This window comes from Neofelis nebulosa, chromosome 1 (assembly GCF_028018385.1).
Source record: "Neofelis nebulosa isolate mNeoNeb1 chromosome 1, mNeoNeb1.pri, whole genome shotgun sequence".
Classification (NCBI taxonomy): Eukaryota; Metazoa; Chordata; class Mammalia; order Carnivora; family Felidae; genus Neofelis; species Neofelis nebulosa.
In genome coordinates this window covers 42,953,345-42,975,842 of record NC_080782.1, presented here as the reverse complement: position 1 = coordinate 42,975,842, position 22,498 = coordinate 42,953,345, and the positions used below count along the sequence as shown (strand labels likewise).

Sequence of the window (22,498 nt, the reverse complement as noted above, 5' to 3'; positions counted from 1 at the left end):
TGTGCACATGGGATGGGGGGAGGAGCAGAGAGAGAGCGAGACAGAGGATCTGAAACAGCACAGACCCCTAGGTGCGGCTGGAACTAACTAAACAACCGTGAGGTCATGACCCGAGCTGAAGTTGGACCCTTAACCAACTGAGCCAACCAGGCACCCCAAACCCTGATTTTCTGAAGTCCAGGGTCCTAAAGTGGGATGCTGCACTGACAGGGCAAGGCCTGGGGTCAAGAGAGCCCTGGGACACTTCCATTTAGGAGGCCTCCAACCCAGGAAAAAACTGAAGCTTTGCCAGGACAGAATTGCAGATATTATGGTGTGTGTTTAATTTTTGCACTAAAATACAAACCAGTGTATTTTATTAACAATATTTTGTATTTTATAACAAAATATTATTGTTTTATTTCTCTGTATAGAAAAAGCATCACATTTGAAGTATTTCTATCATAAGAGTCAGAATTTTGGTAGTAAGGTGATATAACTTTAAAGGTTTTGATAAAACACCAAGCATTATACCAATGATGATTTGAGTGATATCTATGTGTCAATAAAAATATGTAGGCTTAGGGGCACCTGGGTGGCTCAGTCAGTTGAGTGTCGACTTCAGCTCCGATCGCGATCTCACGGTTTGTGAGTTCGAGCCCCACGTCGGGCTTTGTGCTGACAGCTCAGAGCCTGAAGCCTGCTTTGGGTTCTGTGTCTCCCTCCTCTCTCTGCCCCTCCCATGCTAATGCTCTGTCTCTCTCTGTCTCTCAGTAATAAATAAACGTTAAAATCTTTTTTAATATGCTGACAATTTTTTTTGCATTCCTTTATATATGGCAATGTCCTGCAATATAACTCTGCTATTCACACATCAGGTACATGATTTATGTCAGATTTATAGTGCCTGGTTGGCATGAAGTCTGGTAATGGGACTCACATTTAAGTTTTCTAATGAATGCCTTCTTTCAATTCCCTCTGTGTGCCTCTGTGAGTCACCTCAAATGATGTTGGGGTGAGAAGTGTAAATTTGAGGCCTCTTGTGATGATGTGGCCCAAGCCAAATGATCCCCTGGCTCCCGTGTGATGAGTCCTAGGTATCGATGGTCAGGGAACACAAGGCTTGACCAGTTCGCAAGGAAGTATCAGGCTTTATCCCCAGATGCCCCTGTGGAGATGAGGCTTGATTAAATCACAAATGTTGCAAGACCCTAAAACAGAGAAGAGGGGGCTGCTGGGACAGGCTCAGGGAGGAGGGGCAAATCGCAAGCTGTCCTTCCCTCAGCCTTGCAGCTGTCCAACCAGGCAGATCCGTTGATCTTGGGGATCTGTGTGACCTGTTCCCAGTGACCAAGGGGGCACCCTCAGGCTATGGTTGCTCCCAGGAGCTGCCCGACTGGACATTTCAAAGTGGCGCCGCAGAAAAATTGAACAAATGGAAAGAACACGCTGTTCCTGGTTAGGGGCACTTAATATTAAATGTGGTCTATTCTCCCTAATTAATTATTCACTTAGGGCGATTCCAAGGAAAATACATCTACTTTATTTGGGGGATCCTTAGGAAGCAATTTCAAAATTCTTATTGAAAAATAAGTATGCAAGAATGACCAGAAAATTCTGAAACAGAAGAGTAATGATAGGAACCAGAAGGACTAAAGGCAGTTCAGTCCTAGGCATTAGTAAGACAGGTCCACGGGGCAGATTCTGAAGACCATGCCTGTGTTAGAAGTGGATCTTTTACCAGTGAAGAAAGGGACAAGTTCATAAATGACGTTGGGACCATAAGGCAGTCTGATGGGTTTTTTCCTCCCTTTCTTGGTGAAATGGACACCCAGACTGAGTGTCCTACCGAGTTCACTCAATTCTGACACTGTCTGTATGGAGGTAGCATTAGAGCCCACAGGTTAAGGGCCAGTCCCACAAAGACTGCCCCCTTCTGACACCAACTGCAGGTCAAGGTTGCTACCTCTGCTCTGACCACCTGGCTATAAATCGGAGGTTCCCATGACCCCCTCCTTGGGTTCTATTAATTTGCTAGAGCAGCTCACAGGACTCGGAGAAACATTTGCTAATATCTATCAGTTGATGATAAAGGATATTATAAAGGATACAGAAAAACAGCCAAAGAGATACACGGAGCGAGGTCCAGAAAGGTCACTAACCCAGGAGCTTCTGTCTCTATGGAACTGAGGTGCTCCACCAACCTGGAGGCTCAGAAAATTGCATTGTCCAAGTTTTATAGAGTCAGTCTACCGTTCCCTTACCCCCACCCTTTCACAGAGGTTGATGGGTGGGGCTGAAAGTTCCAGGCCTCCATTTGCTTGGATTTGCTAGTGTCCAGTCCCACCTGAGCCTATCTAGGGACCCCACACTAAATCATGGTCATTAACCTAAACCCACAGTGGGCTCTCTATAAAGGACACTCCTGTCACTTGGGAAATTCCAAGAGTTTGGGAAGCTTTGTTCCAGGAACCAGAAACAAAGACCAATGCAATTTTGTATTATACCACAGGTGATCACAAGCCTGGATCGCTATCTCACTCCCATAGCAAAATAAGTTCCAGATGAATCAAGGATTGTAAAATAATGAGAAAACAAACCCAAAAAATGAGCGGGGGGGAAGCATGGTAGAATTAAAAGGAACAATTTCAGAGTGAGCTTTCCAAAGTGTGACGTGAAAGTCAGAAGTCATAAATAGATTGATAAATTCAACTACATAAAAATGAGGGGTTTCTGCACAACACACGCAAGAATGCACAGCCGATGTCAGAATGCAAGCGGTGAGCTGAGGAAATACATCCGACGAAACTGCTGACAGAAGAAGAGTTCATTTCCTTAGGAAACACAGTGTTCATACGATTCAAGGAAAAGACTAATCCATTAGAAAAGTGGGCACAAGGCTCGCTTTCCCGAGACATTTCCCAGCAAAGGAATTACAGGGGGAAATAAACATGAAAAGGTGATGACCTTACTCCTAATGAGAGACATGCAAAATAAAACCACAGCGACCTATAATTTTTCACCCTTCCTACTGGCAAAGAATGAAAACGTCTGCTAGCACACCGTGCTGGACCGAGTGAGAGGCACCGGGCAGTCCGATTCCCTGGTGGGAGCGTAAACAGAGGCAGCCTCTGTGGAGGGCACTTCCTGTCAATGTGTAAATGCTCAGCCTCTGGCCCAGCAAGTCCACGTGCAGGGTTGCACCCTCCAGACAGTCTCCCACACGTGTGCCAGCCGTGTGTGCCTTTGTACACAGCTCCTCACTGCAGCACTATTTTTAATCATGGAGAAGACTGGAAACAAATAACCACTGATGGGGGAATGGGTTAACCACGTGACAGTACTTTTATACAAATGGGATGTCATACAGATGTTTCCAAGAATGATAGGGAGGGTTTCCAAGACCCAATATTTAATTTTGTTTTAAAGGGGGTGGTGGGGTGCCTGGGTGGCTCAGTCGGTTAAGTGTCTGACTTCAGCTCAGGTCATGATCTCGCGGTTTGTGAGTTCGAGCCCCAAGTCGGGCTCTCTGCTGTCAACGCAGAGCCTGCTTCAGATCCTCTGTCCCCCTCTCGCTGCCCGTCCCCCTTTCTCCCAAAAATAAATAAACATTAAAAATTATAATAATAATATTTTCAGAAGGGGGTGGTGCCTGGGTGGCTCAGTTGGTTAACTCTTGATTTCAGCTCAGGGCATGATCCCAGGGTCATGGGATGGAGTTCCTTGTTGGGCTCCACGCTGGGTGTGGATCCTGCTTAAGATTCTCTCTCTCTCTCTCTCTCTCTCTCTCTCTCTCTCTCTCTCTCTCTCTCTCTCTCTCTCTCTCCCTGTCTCCCCCTCAGCCCATCTCCCCAACTCATCCTCTCCCTCTCTCTCTTCAAAACAAAAAAATGGCCAGAGACAGGACTTCACTGATTGCAAAAGCCAAGGTAGTTTTAATTGGAAGTCTTCAAACTGAGGTACATGAACCACTCCTACCCTCACTCCCAGCCCAAAGCCTTCCAAGAATTACAGGGGCTCTGATGGCCTCAAGGGAGTCAGCACTCTCTTTCTTAATATTATCTTCCTAAGAAAGCCCCGGAGGTGAAACACTGTCAGTTCTCTTACTCTTCTCCCTCTTTACAAAATAAAGTAATGCGTATTCGGGTTGGAAAAGCAAATCAGATTCTTTCTAACAAAAACAAGTCTGATCTGCTTGCTTTAGTGGACAGTAACTGATGGGCATTTCCAATTATGTTATGTGGCAAACATTTCTTTAAGTTCAGTGAGTCAAATCTGCAGCTTCTAAGTTTTGAGGAGAACAGTTAAGACCTGTTATAGGATGGGGGGCACTTGGGTGGCTCAGTCAGTTAAGCATCCGACTTCAGCTCAGGATATGATCTCACGGTTTGTGGGTTCAAGCCCTGCATTGGGCTCCGTGCTGATCGCTCAGAGCCTGGAGCCTGCTTCAGATTCTGTGTGTGTCTCTCTCTCTGTCCTTCCCCATTTGTACTCTGTCTCTCTCTCAAAAATAAACATTAAAGGGGCACCTGAGTGTCTCAGTCGGTTAAGCGTCCGACTCCGGCTCAGGCCATGATCTCGCGGTTTGTCAGTTTGAGCCCCGCATCCGGCTCTGTGCTGGCAGCTCAGAGCCTGGAGCCTGCTCTGGGCTCTCTCTCTATGCCCTCCCTTGCTCATGCTCTGTCTCTCTGTCTGTCTCTCTCAAAAATAAATAAACATTAAAAATTAAAAAAAAAACATTTAAAAAGTTTTAAAAAACTTGTTATAGGATAAAAGCACTTTATAAAAAATATAACACTGGAAGATATATTTATTTGTTTATTTTTTTTTAAGTTTATTGATTTTTGAAGGGGAGAGAGACAGAGCATGAGTGGGGGAAGAGCAGAGAGAGAGGGAGACACAGAATCTGAAGCGGGCTCTAGGCTCGGAGCTGTCAGCACAGAGCCCGACGCAGGGCTTGAACTCACGAACCGCGAGATCATGACCTGAGCCAAAGTCAGATGTTTAACTGACTCAGCCACCCAGGTGCCCCTGGAAGATACATTTAAATTAATAATGTTTTAATTGACCTCACCCATTCTGAGTATCTTGGCTTAACCAGAATGCCTCAGAGAAAGTGCCAGCAGTGTGATTAATAGTCATAACGAGGAGCCTTTGTGAAATCTTAATGGCATGCTTCCCAGAAATTGACGAAGTGAATGATTCTAAGGTTTGCTTCAAACAAAATTGAAGGAGAACCGAATTGAATTGTCAGCTGATAGATCATTCAGAATAATGATCACAGTATACTTTTTTTCACAGTTGATCTGAAAGAATTGGGTGACATCACTGTAACAAAACTTCCAGTCCCACGGCTTCTAATTACTTGCGTCTATAAAAATTAAAAAAATTGGCATAAAACACATGCTAAGTCCTATCTTAGTCTGGCAATAAGAAACATTCATTAACTGATGTTCCAAAAATAGCCCCATCCCGTCTCATTAAGAGATGAATTCCCAAAAAAATTTACTTCGAGCATTTAATAATTATTTCTAAGGCCAGGTAATATATTTTGTTGTATTGATTAGTTGTGTAATACAATAGATTTTAAAAAGGTTTTAATACTTGAAGGCCTATGGTCAAAGAAAATATCTCCAGTGATATCATTCCAATTAATGGGCACATTTGGTTGCAGATTAAGTATGAAATGGTGGTCCGTGAAAGACTTCATGTATTTACATGCTTGAGAGTCTTTCATTGGTATGCATATATACACATATACATGCAGACACATATATACTTGCATATACACACATGTACATATACACACATGCATAAAACATTAGGATAAAATCTGTGAGTGCAGTCAAGGGGAAATACAAGCTTATGGTGAAAAGGAAAGATGTAAAACCCCAGACTCTTAAAGAAAAGCTTGTTCGTGTATTTTTTAAAAAAATGTTTTAATGTTTTATTATTTATTTTTGAGGGGGGGGGGGCAGAGAGAGAGAGACACACACAGGATCTGAAGCAGCTCCAGGCTCTGAGCGGTCAGCACAGAGCCTGACACAGGGCTCTAACTCATGAACTGAGAGATCACGATCTGAGCTAAAGTCAGACGCTTAACTGACTGAGCCACCCAGGTGTGCCATTGTTTGTGTATTTTTAAGTGGATCATGGGCTGATGGTTGATACGAAACTATGAGGCCCTTTAGATTCCTCTGTATTTAAAGAATGATGTAACAATTTCATTCTAAAATGCCAATATTTACAATGTGCTGTAAATTAGACCCTTTGCAAATATTTAAGCTCATGATGAAATAGTTATCAACTTAAAAACGCGTAAGAAAGTAAGCAGTTTTCAAAATCCTTCAGGTAGGCACCGAGTAGAATGTTTGAAGACTTGTAAAGCAGGGTTTCTCAACCTTACGGTTAGTTATGAACACTATTGACGTCTGAAGACAACTCTGTGTCGCAAAGAGCTGTGCATTGTAGGATGTTTAACAGCATCCCTGATCTCTCTCTACTAGATGCCCGTTGCAACCTCCTCTTTAGCTGCGATACACAAAAATATCTCCGAACATTGCCAAATAACCCCTAGGGACAAAAATAGTCCCTGACCGAAAGCCACAGCTCTGAAGCAGACTTGGGGTCCATACATGACATATAATTAGAGCTTCATACCTGGGTAGAGTGTGGCTGTTACACGAAGGGCTTCGGCACCAGGGTTCAAGTCTCAGCTCTCTCACTCATTGCTTAGTGTGACTTTGAACAGGTAACTTCGCCTCTCTGTGGCTCAGTTTCCTCATCTGCTCAAAGAGCGTGAAGGACCCTGCCTCTTAACCCTCGCTTATGGATTATCATGGGGGCTGAGCTGGGGCATGGAGTGCTGTGCTGTTCTGCTCATAGCATGCAGTGATGTTGGGAGCTTACTGTGGTTTGATAAGATGTATGTATTTGTCTTTGTACCCAATTCCCCGGCACAGAGCTCTAAAATCCTTGGAATTCTCCAAGTGGAAGAGTGATAGGAGCGTCTTTTGTTCTAATGAGGTGACTCTGGGTGGGATCTGGAGAGCTTCAAGATGGGGGCTGATCACCAGAAAGACTAAGCCATGAATAGAAGCTTGGAACTTTCAGCCCCACCCCCAGTCTCTGGGGAGAACAGAGGGACTGGAGATTGAGTTAGTCACCGATGGCCAATGCTTACACAATAAAAACCTCCGCAGAGACCTCTGGACAAAAGAACGTAAAGAGCTACAGGGTTGCTGAACACATGGAGGTGCTGGGGGGGTGACAAGTCTGAAGAGGGTGTGGAAACTCTGAATGCGCCCCACCCCCACCCCATACCTTCTCCCAGGCCTCTTTTCCATTGGCTATACTGGAAGTATATCCTCATCATGAACTGGTAAATATGAGTTTCCCTGAGTTTTGTGAGCTGTCCCAGCAAATTTTTGAATCTGAAGGCGGTGTTTGTGGGAGCCCCCGGCTTTGTACCCTCATTGGACAGAAGCGTGCGAGGTAACTTGGGGACGTGATACTTGTGACTGACTTCTGAAGTGAGGGCAGTCTTGTGGGGACTGAGCCCTTAACCACGTGGAGTCTGACAGTTCACGTCAGGATTGAACTGTGGGACACGAAGTTGGTGTCAGAATTGTTTGTGGTGAGGAAAAACCTCAATGCTCCCCCCACCCCCAAGTGCCTTGATTACCTTGGAGGGCTCCTATGCTCCCGCCCCCTCTAGTCTGAGGTCCACACCTAACCCCTTGACACATCCTAAACCAACTGACTTCCTCCAGCTGCACAGCTAGTTCTGAGGCCACCCTACTTGGGTAGGTTTACTTTGGGCCGAGGTGTTAAAGTGACTCCAGACTGAGGGCACGACCGCCCGTTCTTCATGAAAGTCTTTCCCTCTCCCCCGAATTTCCGGTTTCACTCCTCGCAGCCTGACCAAACCGTGAGTTGGGAGGGCTTCGGGGTCCTCTCTAGTGCTGGGGTGTGAGAGCTGCCCGCCTGTTTTCATTCCCCTCGAGCTAAAGGGCCTCGTACGTGTTTAAATATGTGGGGGGAACGAATCAAAAGAAGAAGACTATTTCCTGACAGATAAAAAGTGTAAGGAGTTCAAATTTCAGAAACCATAAATAACACTTGCTTTTTCCACAGAGGGCCACATAATGACTTCGGTGGGTCCTAGGCACTGTTGCCTCCGTGGCTTTTTCCACCATTAAAATAAGTTTTTAAGGGGTGCCTGGGTGGCTCCGTCGGTTAAGTGTCCAACTTTAACTCAGGTCGTGATCTCATGGTCCAGGAGTTTGAGCCCCAGGTTGGGCTCTGTGCTGACAGCGCAGAGCCTGGAGCCTGCTTCAGATTCTGTCTCCCTTTCTCTGCCCCCTCCCCCAAAAAATAAACGTTTAAAAAATTTTAAATAAGTTTTAAAAAAATGATATTTTAGGACTGTGTTGGTATAAAGACACATAATGCAGGTTGAATCACTCTTACATATTCAGCATTATTGTATTTTTTTTTTTTTTCTTCTGGCTTTAAGAGAAATGAAAACTCCGGGCACCTGGGTGGCTCAGTCGGTTGGGGGGTCCTACTTCGGCTCAGGTCATGATCCCCTGGTTCATGAGTTCGGGCCCCGTGTCGGGCTCTGTCCTGACAGCTCAGAGCCTGAAGCCTGTTTCAGATTCTGCGTCTCCCTCTCTCTGCCCCTCCCCCGCTCCTGTCTGTCTGTCGGTCTCTCTCTCTCTCTCTCAAAAAATAAGTAAACATTAAAAAAATTTTTTTTAAGTAAAAGGAATTAAAATTCAAACATTTTCATGGGCCCCTAAAGTATCCTGGGCCCTAGGCACTCTGCCTTTACTTACCTATGGCTGCATTTGCATCACTATGCCAGAGCTGAGTAGTTGAAATAGAGCCCACGTGGTCTGCAAAACGGAAATCATTTACAAGCCGGCTCTCCGGCTAGTGTTTTACAGATGAGAGAGTGAGGACCTGGGAGACTGCGTGACTTACCTCGCGTCCCACGAGCGTTACTGGAGGGTCGAGGGCTGGAGCCTGCCACCTCCCCCTCTCCTGCACACCCACAGCTTTCCCAGGCTTCCTTAGGGACTCCCCCGCAGGCCACGCCCTCCAGGCCAGGTGCAATTCCAGGAGTGTCTGAACACCTGGGCTGGGTGGGCTGGGATGCTTTCCAGGGCAGGGGCAGCCAGGGTCAGGGACAAGTGCCACTGGGCCGCACAGCGGAGCCGAAGGGACATTTTTGCCTGGAGGATGGACCCGGTGAGCAGGAGCTCGGCTTCTTTCCATCAGCCCGCCCCACACACCTGCGCAACCCCAAACAAAACGGTTAATGTGATCAAGCTGATGCTAATGAAGATGAGGCCAATGTGTGCACTTGACAGAATCATCTTATGTGATGGCCACAGTCCCCCCAGGGTGAATATATGCCCTTGAACCGTGTGAAATCGCTGCCTTTTGATCGTGTTTGACCCACAAAGTCAGAATTTCATGGTCCCATCTAATACGATTTATCTCCTTTTACACGGGAACAGACAGACGCTCAAAGACATTAAGTCGAGAAGAGCTGAGATCGAGTTGCTCTGATTCCACAGCCCGCGTGGCTTTCTATAGACCGCTCTCCCGCCAACTCGACGCCCCCCTCCTCCTGAGGCCTCTCGCTTACCCAGAGGCTGAGGTCCACGTGTCTCCATACACAAAGCCTTCGTGACTTACTCGTGCTCTCTTCACTGCATGGTAGCCTCGCTGTCTTTTGCTCTCCCCCATCCTGACACCTCCCTCTTCCGGACTTTGCATGTCTCATCTATCCCCACACCCTGTCCAGTTTACTTCTTAAATGCCTTATCTGGACACTTCCCTTTTATTGCCACCTCTGTTTCTGGCCCTGGTCCTGTAGGCTTTCCTGGCTGGGCTCCCTGCCATGTCCCCGTCCCCTCCACACTAATGCCACAGCGATCCCTGTAAAATGCAAATCTGATTGCTTCACCCTTCTGTTCAAACTCTTTAGCGGCTTTTCCTGTTGCTGTAGGCATGAAGAGGGTCCCTTGCCAAGGCCCAGGATCTGCGGTCCCACCCTTGCTGTCTCTTGGGCCTCATCTTACCCTCTTTCCTGCTGCTTCTTTCCTCCCACCTTCTAGCTCTTTGAATGTGCCCGGCTTCCTTCCACCAGGGCCTTTGCACTGGCTGCTCTCTCCACCTGGAATGTGTTTCCGCACCTGCTTCTTTGCCAGATTCGCGGCTACGCTGCCTACAGACATCGGCTCTCCGGTCACTTCCTTGAGGAAGCCCTCCCTGCCTTTTCAGACCTATTCTCCTAGAATAGAATTCCTTTCTTTCAGAGCACCTGTTTGTTTACACGTTTACATTCGTTTGTGTGGCGAATGTGTGACTCCCCAACTTGTCTGTAAGGTCTCTGAGAGCAGGGACCCTGTGAACCAGCCCCCGCCTGGCCCCTGCATACCAGTACAGGGTGGATAGATGGAGGCTTCCTACCTTGGGGAGCAGGGAACTACCTCCTGCAGGACACCCTGCCCTGTGGCGATCTCGCATACTCTCCACCACATCGCTGCTCACTGTTCCCTCTCTTAGAGAGCTCCTATGCACTCCTCAGGGCCCCGCTCCAATATCTTGCATGCCCCCTGAGCTGAGCCAGTTGCACTCACCTTTGGATATTTTTTTTTTTTCCTCTTCCACCTTGTACTTCTTTCTGCCACCTCACTTAGCATATTGTGATGACAGTTTTTTACTATCTTTTTTTTTTTTTTAATTTTTTTTTTCAACGTTTTTTATTTATTTTTGGGACAGAGAGAGACAGAGCATGAACGGGGGAGGGGCAGAGAGAGAGGGAGTCACAGAATCAGAAACAGGCTCCAGGCTCCGAGCCGAGCCATCAGCCCAGAGCCTGACACGGGGCTCGAACTCACGGACCACGAGATCGTGACCTGGCTGAAGTCGGACGCTTAACCGACTGCGCCACCCAGGCGCCCCTACTATCTTTTCTCTGAGTGACTGTGAGCTCTCTGCCAGCCTCTCTGGATGCCCAAAACCTAGCACGGCACCTTGGCCCCACAGCACCTAAGGAGGTGGTGCTGAAGTGAATACAATGCCTTGTCTTTAGGGCACGAGGCTTTGGATTTGCTTCTCTGGCGCTCAGGTGGCCTCAGTCACCCCCCGCCCCTGCCCCTGCTCCCCCATTCCCAGGCACACAATCTCTGTCTGTAAAACACTTAGGTTATGTTTCCCCAACTGTGGGAGTGATATTCACATGATCTCTCCAGCCAGGGACAATAAACATCCCGTGCTCTCGGGACACCTAACCTCTGACGGGTAACAAGGAGCCAGTGACTCTCGTATGCGTGGCCGAACGTGCATTTGCTTGGCTTATTTGATGATAACACGTCTACAACACTTGATATTAAGCATAGGGTGCATATTTTGAAGCTATTCCAAAGTATAAAGGGGTTTCAAAGGAATGTATGCATTTCTGAAAGCTTAATTACTTAACGAGTTCCACGACTTTTGGAGGGTTTGCTTAATGAGACGTAATTAAACCTGTTAGTATTTCATGAACGGCTCTTTATTGAGGTATAACTGACATGCGCTGTTGCATTGGTGTCCGATGTACAACATAGCAATTTGACGAGTCTATAGCCTCTGCCCTGCTCCCTGCAAGTATAGTCCCTGCCATCTGTCACCATACAGCACTGTTACAATACCATTGACCGTACTCCCTATGCTGCCCTTCATCCCCAGAGCTTACTCCATAACTGGAAGCCTGTGTCTCCCACTCCCCTACACCCATTTTTGCCCATTCCGTCAGCCCCCCTCCTCTGGCAAGCATCAGATTGTTCCTTGAGTAATTCTGAAGGCTTCCCAGACCAGCTTCTGTAAAATATGCCAGATACAGCTGGTTACTTGTAAAATCGTCCAAATAGCAAGGGCGCCAGCCTTCTCCCCTCTCCCGCACCCCTACCCACCGAGTCTCACCAGATCAGGCTGACCCCGCCAAGGTGGCTTTCCCAGCCAGCAGGCACGGCTGCAGACCAGGCCCACCTGCCTGAATCACTGCAGCAGATCCCCCCTCCTTCCTTCCCACCCTCTCCTTTCTGTTCCACCCTCCAGGTATTGCCAACCTGCCTGCCTACAGCACGGCTCTGAAGAGGCCACGGCTGGGCCCTCAGCCTTCAATAGCTCTCCATTGCTTATCGGCTACCGCTTACACTTCCCAGCTTGGAATGTAATGTCCACCCCACATGGCCCTGGATGCCCATCCCGGACGTTCATGCCACTCCGCCCCCATTCTCTGGAACATTTTCGCAAATTCCCTCCATCTTCCAATGCTTTGTCCGTGTCCCTCCTTGTCTGTCTTATATTGTGCCTACCTAGATTATAATACCTGTCTTAACCTTCTTCCTATTCTTGTGAAACTCTTTTAGGAGTTTATCTTTCTTCTTCTTTTTCTAAATGTTTATTTATTTTTGAGAGAGAGTCAGATGGGGAGACGCAGAATCCGAAGCAGGCTCCAGGCTCTGAGCCGTCAGCACAGAGCCCGACGTGGGGCTCGAACACACAAACCGCAAGATCATGACCTGAACTGAAGTCGGATGCTTAACCGACTGAGTCACCCAGGCGTCCCAAAGAGTTTAATTTTCAATCCTTTCCTTCTCTAATCCTTCCCTCTACTTCTTAAGACAAGGCTTCCTCGAAATGACTGATGTGGCACTTGGCATGCCGTGCGTTTTTAATGGGGGTGATCATCACCCCACCGAGGGCAAAAAGTGGTTCTTGGTGGAAGGGCAAAAAAACCTCAGATATTACAGTGATCTGTGACCCTCCAAACAGATATACAGTGTGTCCGTGGTATTAACATTTCCTGCTGGAGGGAATACAGAAAAAATGTCTGAAAAGGCTCTCTGATGTGAACGGTGGAGAATGACCAGAAAAAGGTTGAGAAACGTCGGTCTCTCCTAAACAGGAGAGAAAGAACTCCGAAGAGGTCCTGAGATCTAAATGAAATGGATGTTTTAAAAGGCCAAGAACTGTCTGTGTCACGTCATAAAAACCCCATATACGTTCACGATAACCGCCAGTATCTATCGTGCACATGCCAGGTCCAGGCACTCTGCCAAGATTTACACACATGTTCTCAGGTGAGATCTCATGATCTCATTTAACCTTGCCCCCGTTTCATGTACCATTATTATTACAGATAAGGAAACTGAGGCTTAGAGAGGTTGGTTTAATTGCCCCATGCCAAACTCTTGGTAATTGACAGAGGCAGGATTTTAACCTCCGTCTGACTTCAAAGCCTGCCCTCCAGATGCCTCGCAGAAGTGAGCCCCTCACTCCTGGTGAGCCCTGGGAGCACTCTCCCACACAGAGGGAGGAGAGACTGTTAAAATTAACCAGTGCTTGCAGCCTTTTTTTTTTTTTTAATTTTTTTTTTTAAGGTTTATTCATTTTTCAGAGACATGGAGGGACACAGCCTCAGGGTGAGGGGGAAGGGGTAGAGAGGGAGACACAGAATCCGAAGCAGGTTCCAGGCTCTCAGCTGTCGGCACAGAGCCCGACGCGGGGCTCGAACTCACAGACCGCGATATCATGACCTGAGCCGAAGTCGGACGCCCAGCCGACTGAGCCACCCAGGTGCCCCGCACTTGCAGCCTTCAATAGCTCTGGGCTGATGGATGGTGTCCTTGTGTCCAGGGCCATGATGATGACCGCCTGCGATCTCTCAGCCATCACCAAGCCCTGGGAGGTACAGAGTAAGGTATGGAGCCCTCCTGACCTGAGAGGAGGGGAGTCCCAGCATCACGACAGCAGCCGGTGCAGCTTGGACTCCAGCTCCAGAGGCGGCCCTGCTTCGTCTCCTCCTCCTCTGCCAGGACATGGAAGCCACTTTAGTGCCCTCTCCAGTGATGGCAACAAAGGGGGTGGTGAGGCAGGGGTGGGGTTGAAGCGTTTGCTGAGCTGGAAATGGCCCCCAGGAGGGGTGGGAGCAGGGGCAGGAGGATGGGGGCTGCGGCTTGACTTTTTGGGGGGGGTTGTCTGTTGCAGGTAGCTCTGCTGGTTGCTGCCGAATTCTGGGAACAAGGTGACCTGGAGCGCACAGTGCTGCAGCAGAACCCCATCGTGAGTAGGGGATGGGGCGTCAGCCTGATGTGGGGTGTGTGTGATCTCACCCTGACACACAGACGGGCCCCCTGACACAGACATGTGTGATCTTACCATAGAGATGATCTTTTCCTAATACACTGGTCGTCCAGGCATGGTCCTCAGGCCACCATCAACCTCATTGCTAGGGAACATGTCAGAGATGCCAATTCCCGGCCCCCATCCTAGACCTACCGCAGCAGGAACTCTGGATGTGGGCTCAGCAGATGTGTGCCCTCCTAACCGACAAGCCCTCCTGAAGTCTGAGAACCCTGCTCTAATGTACTGGCTCACTCAGCCAGGTAGCGATTGACAACTGAACCCCAAAACAGAGTTCCTTTCATTTCCCACAGTCCAGGGGACCACCTCCCCAGGCCCTGTTCTAACAGTCCAGAGCGTACAAGGGGAGGACCTGGTCAAGCTGAGCACCCATCCACGTTGAGAGCAGGCGTGGCAGGGACAGCCGCTGGGCTCCCCACCTGAGATGGGCGCCCCCCCCCCCCCATGAGAGGTTAGCCAAGTGAGGGCGGGGCTAGGAAGTAGAGGCGGGGTAGGAGGGAGAGACATTCTGGGGACAGAGCCGTTGATGGAGATGGGGGCGGGGGAAGCCTGTGGCAGAGCAGAGGGCACGCTGGGGCACCCACGTGAGGCTTGGACAGGGACTGAGGGGGAGTACAGGCAGTGAGGGTTGTGCAAGCCTCAGGGCGGGCAGGCAGGGAGCATCCCAACCTGAGTAGCAGGGGGCCACCGGTTTGGATCTCTCTTTTTTCTTTCCCAGGTTTTCACATGTGGAGAGACCAGTGAAAGAACCCTAGAGACCCCACCAGCCAGGTTCAACTGCTAGTGAGAGTCAGCCATTCTCGTTTTATCTATGCCCCCAGCTCGGGCATTTTCTTATCTTTTGGCTGAAGTATTTTAAAGTAAATTCCAGATGTTATCACTTCTCCCCTAAATACTTCAGTTTGCCTCTCTGAGAGATAAGAAACTCACACACAGTATGCAAGCACATACACACACACACACACACACACACAGACACTACCATTATTACGCTCACAAAATTAGTAATAATTCTTTAAGGTCATCCAATCCTCAACCTCTGTTTATTTTCCCTGATCGAGTGAAAAAAGTAATTAGGTTGATTTGTTCAAATCAGGATCCAGTCAAGGGACCACATTCCCTCTGGTTGTTATGTCTCTCGAATCTCTTTCAATACATAGCAATTTTCTCCTCTTTTTTTTTTTTTTTAAATATATACGTGGCATGTATTTATTTGTTGAAGACCGTGGGTCTTCTGTTGTGTAGTTGCCCACATTCTGGATTTGGTTGATTGCACCCTCATGGTGTTATTTAATATGTTCCTTTATCCCCATATTTCTTGCAAACTGCTAGTCAGATCTGGAAACTTGATGAGTTCAGGTTTAGTTGGGTGTTTTGTTTTGTTTTGCTTTGTTTTGTTGTGAATAAGAATGCTTCATAGGTAGGGGCGCCTGGGTGGCTCAGTTGGTTAAGCAGCTGACTTCAGCTCAGGTCATGATCTCACAGTTTGTGAGTTCGAGCCCTGCATCAGGCTCTGTGCTGGGAGCTCAGAGCCTGGAGCCTGTTTCAGATTCTGTGTCTCCCTCTCTCTGTTCCTCCCCCACTCACACTCTGTCTCTTTCTCAAAAATAAAGATTAAAAAATTAAAAAAAAAAAAAAGAGAATGCTTCTTAGGTAGAGTAGGTCCTGGCATCATGCCAAGAGGAGCCGGGTACAGTTAACTCTTTCTCCTCCATGACAGCCCATGATGGACAGAAACAAGGCGGATGAACTCCCCAAGCTTCAGGTCGGCTTCATTGACTTTGTCTGCACCTTTGTCTACAAGGTAGGTCCTTTGCTTTCTCAGGCTCAGCAAGGTGTCCTTGATAAACCCAGGATTCCCAACAACATCAGGAATAATAAACCCTGGCAGGTGGGTGACCAGCAGGTGATAGTTTACAAAGAGCTTCTCATCTGCAATGGCATTTGGTCCTCAGGACGGTCCAACGGGGGTCTTGAGTGGTAATGTACCCAGGCCAGAGTCAGGAAAGGGGGGAGGCCATGGGATGCACGCCCTCCTAACTTCCCTGGTTGGTGGAAATGTGACAGGTCAAAGTAGCCCAATTGTCAAAAGACAATCTGGAATTTCTTTGAGCCGATGCTCACGGGTAAAGTCCTCCTCCTGGAAACCCACTGCTCCCAACTCTGTGTTATTTGTGCCACCACCCACCGCCCATTAGTCATTTTTATTTCGGCCATGTTACACATGAGGAGGCAGAGGTCAGAGATGAGAAATGACAGGGCCAGCATCACTGGAGGCGGCCTCGAGCCGGGACTAGAGCCGGATGCCTGACCCTGGTTTAGGGCTCTTTCTGCTGCACTAGGGAGAAGGGCACATGCTCTCAGAGCAGACAGGGGCCACTCTGTCATAACATGGCTAATTGGGGTGCTCCGAGCAACAAGGTAGAGTCGCCGTGCTCCCCACTATCATCAGCAATATTATTAAACCGGGTAGGCGAGGCTGAGTGCCCTCCGTGTGCTATCACAGCCCTGCGAGGATGGCTGAGGCAGAGCTCTGTAGGTCACCGCCCCGCGGTCACACAGTTTGTGGCAGAACTGGATCCAAACCCGGCAGCTCTGAGCACAGCTGACTCTGGCCGGAACTCCACGGTGGACCCTGGATTTGCTGTTCTCACCTTGAGCAAATCTACTCCATCAACCTGCACTTTGATTTCCTCACCTGAAAATCCCAGAGGGATGCATCCCGTTTTCCCACCTCCCAGGAGTATCTGGGGATCAATGGAGATAAAGCACTCCATAAACTGCAATGTACTGTGTGCTCAAGGCATTATTTGTATTCTTGGAGCTAAGAGACTTTCAGAATCCCCTTTGCAAATCCCAATTTCATTCAGCAAATGTTTTCTGGGGTCTTTATCCCCCAGACACTGTCTTTTCACCCCAGTGAACAAGGTGCTGCTGTCCCTGCCCTCTCCAAGTTCACAGCCCCTGGGGGAGACGGGCAAAGGGAGTCACTACAATGAAATGAAATGTGGAAGAGAGGCTTCTGGAGCTTCTAACAGGGGACTCTACTTACCCAGAGGGTTCAAAATGGTGAAGAGGAGAGGGCAGCAGATCTGGAGGGGTCCAGAAGCCAGGTGAAGGACATGGGGACTGCCACAGGAGGGTTTTAAGCAGGAGAGGGATGGACGGGCCCTTGCACTGCAGCCCTCCCCCAACCAGTGTCAGCATCCCACCGCCCCAGGCAGCTCATTCCCGTGCTGGGCATTCTCAGCCATGCCTCCCCCTTGGCTGGACCCTGGGCCATGCCCTCCCCCCCGCCCCCCCTGCCAGAGGCTCTCTCTTTTCCAGGAATTCTCCCGTTTCCATGAGGAGATCACTCCCATGCTGGATGGGATCACCAACAACCGCAAGGAGTGGAAGGCGCTCGCGGATGAGTACGATGCCAAGATGAAGGCGTTGGAGGAGGAGAAGCAGAAGCAGCAGGCAGGCACGCAAGGTTTGTGGACAGGGGAGACGAGGAGCCCTGTCCCCACCCACTAAACACTCAACAGCCTGGTCGCAGGGCCCCATACGTGTGGGCCCGTCCAGGCGTCCCCACCTCCTCTGATCGCTCTCATTCTGCATTTTGGGGCGCTGAGGCTTGCTGACATGAAGTACCATGGCCAAATCATACAGTTAGTAAGCGGCAGAGCCTAGTTCCCAAGACTGAACCTTCTACCAAGGATTTCCGGCTGCCCCCCAACCAGTGTAGGACAGATTCCAATTCCAGGGCTGTGGACATAGAGCCCTACCCAGGGGCAAGGGAGAAAACCTTTGAAGGAATTTTAGGGGCCCTATTTCTGACTTTCTGTCTGATGTTTGAGTAGTGTCTATACCAGCACGAGCCCTTTCTTGCACACCCCCGGTGATGGAAGGCTCACCACCATGCATAACATCCTCATTCCGTATCAGTGTTAGAAAGCTCTTCCTCGAACCACAATCCTCCTTGTGGAAGCCTCCACCTGGCGGCCGCAGCCCTGCCTTCCAGAATCAAGTGGGATGTTTGCTCCAGCCCTTCCCAACTGAGAGCACATTGTCCCTCCCTCCAGTCATTTCTTTTACTGATTGTGTGGGTCCAATTCCCTCGTGGGACATGACATGTAGTCCTGGCCCCCCTCTGACTTCCCTCCTCTGCACACCTGCCCCTCTGCCCACCTTGGTAACGCGGACACTGTCACGGCTCCAGTTCTGCTCGGGGCATCGTGGGGTGATTCCAACCTGGTGGCTGCAACTGTGGGGCTACCATTTACGTTTTGCAAGCCGTGCTGTCTGCACGGCCCCAGTGTCCTATACGTGACAGTCATCATAGATTTGTACGGTTATTACAATTTTCCAGAAATGGCAGTAAAGTGTCCGGAGGACGAGGCATCTTTTTCTCATTTGCAAATTAAGTTTTGGGCTAGCGGCAGCTCTGTGCAAACTCGAAGCCTGCAGATGTCTTTTGTTTGGCCTGCATTCTGTTCGCGTGAATTTGCTGTCCGCGTTTTAAAACTGGGATATTTCCGATTTTGAACATCCAAATCTCCAACATTTCTTTAAGAAAAAAAAATATATATATCAGTATTTAGCCACACCAGTCTGCTTTTCTACAGGACAACGATTAGCTGGAGCTGAGTGGCAAATGCCCCCTTTAGACAGGATAGGGGATCGCTCTGGTTTGCCACCATCTCGACACCACCCACTGCTGTCTCCCAGACAGCGTGCCGAGTGTTGGTGGGTCATTTATCATCACCATAGTGGTTCCCTTTTTCTTAGTGTAGAGAAACGGCCTTGGTTCCTCGGATTCTCCTGACACTTGGCTCGCCTTCTGCATGTGTGGTTGGTTACCTGTTGGCCTCCAAAAGCCCCCGAGTTTGCAGCTCTTGGTCTAAACCAGGGCGAAAGGGAAGCGCGCGCCTCCTCTCACCCGGTGTATTCTCTTTCTTGTCCGCAGCGGCGGCGGGAAATCAGCCCGGGGGCAACCCCAGTCCAGCAGGGGGCGCACCAGCATCCAAGTCCTGCTGCATCCAGTAGCCCAGCCCGGCATCAGCTGACCAGAATGGTCCCACCCTCGTGGAAAGAGATTCCCCCAAGCCGGCGGAAACCCAAAAACCTTCTTGAGAAGTAAAAGAGTCCTAGGACTTGAAAGCGGAACGAGAATTTAGCTTACATCCTATCTAGTGGTTTTTCTTTCCATCATTTTTTTTTTTTTTCAGTTTTGAGTACTTTTGTCTTGCGTGAAAACCAATCACCCATCCTTTTCCATTTCTTTCGCATTTTTTCCCTTAGCTGAAGTCGTTTTTCTTTTCAGCTTGATGGTATTTTGTTTTTAAGTTTATTCATTTAAGTAATCTCTACACCCCATGTGGGACTCGAACTCACAACCCCGAGATCAAGGGTCTTCTGCTCTTCAGACTGCGCCAGCCAGGGGCCCCTTACCTGAAGTATTTACCAGCACATTTCAGACGTATCATTTCGCTCCTCCCTTACACATCTTTAAAAACATCCAGGCGTTTTCTAATATAACCCCATCATTATCACATGCAGCAAATGAACACCTCATATCGAGGGGTGGTCGATGCTGTGATGAGCTGTGCAGACCCTTTCCTGAAGAGTAAAGGACGTGCGGTCCCCACAGCTGTCCCTCGGAGATTCCCGCAGCTGCAGGGAGATCCTTGACCCAAGGTCACGGCCTTCCCCGGATGGCCTACGCCCATGACAGACCTATGCCAGGTGTTAAGGCCTGGCCGTGTTGGCCCAACCCAGGACAACTCCACAGGGCCATTCCAGTTCCAGGACTCTCGGTGGGGTCACCACGGCCGTCGCCGGGGCTCCATCACAGCTCGGCTTCTCCCTCTGCCCATCCCCACTCCCTTCCCTGCCCCAGGTGTTGGTCCCGTGGGCACCCCTTAATAAACATCCTGCAAAGACCACTGCGGAGGCTGCTTTCTGGGGAACCCAACTGACCACACCCATCCTTCATTGCCTCTCCCCTGCTGTCGCACAAACGTCTTTATTAGTGGTTTGTCCAAACAAGTTTCACACGTTTAAGGTTTTTTTTTTTTAAGTTTATTTATTTTGAGAGAGAGAGAGAGTGCAAGCAGGATAGGGGCTGAGAGAGAGAGGGAGAGAGAGAATCCCAAGCAGGCTCCACGCTGTCAGCACAGAGCCCGATGCGGGGCTCAAACTCATGAACCGTGCGATCGTGGCCCGAGCTGAAATCAAGAGTGGGACACTTAACTGACTAAGCCACCCAGGTGCCCCACAAGTTTCACACTTTTCAAGTTTAGATGTCACTAGACAGGTGGGTCCTGAATCCTCATCTTTTAACTCTCAAGCTAGATGTTCTGCTTTCCGGAAGTTGACCCTCTCAGAGCAGAGGTCTTTAAAGAGACATGTCCCTAGGCAGGCCACATGTAGTGGTTAAGTGGCAGGGCAAAGAGGAGAGGTGTCACCCTGGAAGTACACACGCTGCTGCCGGTCCTGGCTTTATTCCTTGGGCAGGTTCCCTCCGTTCTTCCCAGCCTCAGCCCTCCCCGTCTGCCAACTGAGGGTCACAGTCCTCGCCACGCTTCTCATAGGGCTCTGGTTAGCACCAAGGAAACCACATATAAGGACTGCACCTTATGTTGAATTAAGTGCCTCCTGTGATGTCTTGGGTACTGTTCACGGTCCAATTTCATCCTCCCAACGCTACAGGGTAGAGACGACCGCTAGCCCCACTGATTACAGGATGAGGATACTCAGAGAGGTTAAGAAACCTGCCCAAAGACGACCAGCTGGTACGAGATGGAGGTTAAGACCCAAAGCCAGACAGCTGTCACCACCCTCCTGGCTTGTAACCCATTTTCCCTGCACCATCCTGCTTCTGACCAGCTCCTTTAAAACATAAGGGACCTGAGTTCACCTAGGCAATTCATCTTGCCTCATACTCAGGGAAACCAGGGGCCAAAGAGGTGGCTTGTCGAAGTTTGCACAACACAGACGTGGCAGAGTTGCGTCTCAAACGTAGGTCTCGAGCCTCTAAATCTCCCGGGCTATTTCTGGCACCACTGAATGCATCCTTGAGGGCATTATTTCCGTGACTCTGTGGCTCGGGGGCCTCCCTAGCTGTGTGTGCAGTCATCAGGCCATGGATAGGATCCACTCACGTGTCCATTCAGGAACTCCTGACTAATAGGGCTGGGCACCCTGCCATGAATAGAGAAGCAGCCCTGCTTTCCTGGATTTTACCATCCAGCAAGGGGGCGGCAACAGCTTCTGAGCGATCACGCACACGGAAAACCTCTCTAAAGACTAACTCAAGTCACAGAAGCCTGCTGCTAAGGGGAAACATCCCCATTCATTTGAATGGGGAATAATTGCGATGTGTTCCTTTCCGACTGCAGAAATCCAAACCGTTTCCAGATGGAGAAAATAAATCACCTCAAAACGAGAGCGAGTTTATGCAGGAAACAAACAACTTGAAACCAGTTTGCACATAGCATAGAATGGAATGGCTGATTGTACTTGGTCTTGGGTACGTGTGATTTTCTTCACCAACGTCTCAACCCTTTGGGGGCACATCAATATCCACGGGTATCTTGCACTTAAACTGCACTTAAAACATAAAGTTAAGGGGCGCCTGGGTGGCTCAGTCGGTTAAGCGTCCGACTTCAGCTCAGGTCATGATCTCGCGGCTCGTGGGTTCGAACCCCGTGTCGGGCTCTGTGCTGACAGCTCGGAGCCTGGAGCCTGCTTCCATTCTGTGTCTCCCTCTCTCTGCCCCTCCCCTCGCTCGTGCTGTCTCTCTCTCCCTCAAAAATAACCAAACGTTAAAAAATTATTAATAAAGAATAAATAAAGGTAAAGCAGTTTTCGGGCAAAATAAAAGCGACCCCAAGAAAGCATGAAACGGAGGACATCCAAGACAGAGGGTCTTAGAAGATGCCGTTTCTTCACCGCCCTTGCTGGAAGTGAGCAAAGGAAAACATTTCAAACTCACCCAAATGAAGCACACAATTTGAGTCTGTTCTTCATATCCTCTGACCAGAAACTTTGTTTTAAACCAGAAACCGTACTGTTGTCGTCGTAGGTGAGGGTTTTTGCTTGAAAACATAATGTCAAAGTATCTCCTTCAGCATGTGTCATTAGTGAGCTTGTGTGGAAAAGTTGATACAGCCAGACAAGGAGGTCCTTGTTCAGAAAGTGGAAGAGCGTTCTAAAAGTCCTGGCAAAAAGCTGGTCCTGGAATGACTGTTGTGGGAGACTGAGTCTGAATGGTTCATAAGAGCCAATAGCTGAATGGTTCAATGAAATGTGCTGTGAAGGAAGGAAA

The 22,498-nt window shown here is 49.0% G+C and overlaps 1 protein-coding gene across 3 annotated transcripts in view; it reads left to right on the top strand.

Annotated features, from left to right (window-relative positions):
• The window catches only part of PDE6A (phosphodiesterase 6A), a 63,330-nt gene extending 43,216 nt beyond the window's left edge, over positions 1 to 20,114 (top strand). The window contains exons 18-22 of one of the 3 annotated variants that reach the window (XM_058719867.1): positions 13,678 to 13,741; positions 14,029 to 14,103; positions 15,905 to 15,988; positions 17,512 to 17,659; positions 19,136 to 20,114. In XM_058719867.1, coding sequence (XP_058575850.1) covers positions 13,678 to 13,741; positions 14,029 to 14,103; positions 15,905 to 15,988; positions 17,512 to 17,659; positions 19,136 to 19,215 — 451 coding nt within the window. In that variant the 3' untranslated portion in view covers positions 19,216 to 20,114. Of the gene's footprint in view, positions 1 to 254; positions 3,970 to 13,677; positions 13,742 to 14,028; positions 14,104 to 15,904; positions 15,989 to 17,511; positions 17,660 to 19,135 lie in introns of those variants that run through there. The other 2 variants (XM_058719882.1, XM_058719876.1) reach the window with 2 other exon arrangements.
• Positions 20,115 to 22,498: the final 2,384 nt, after the last annotated feature.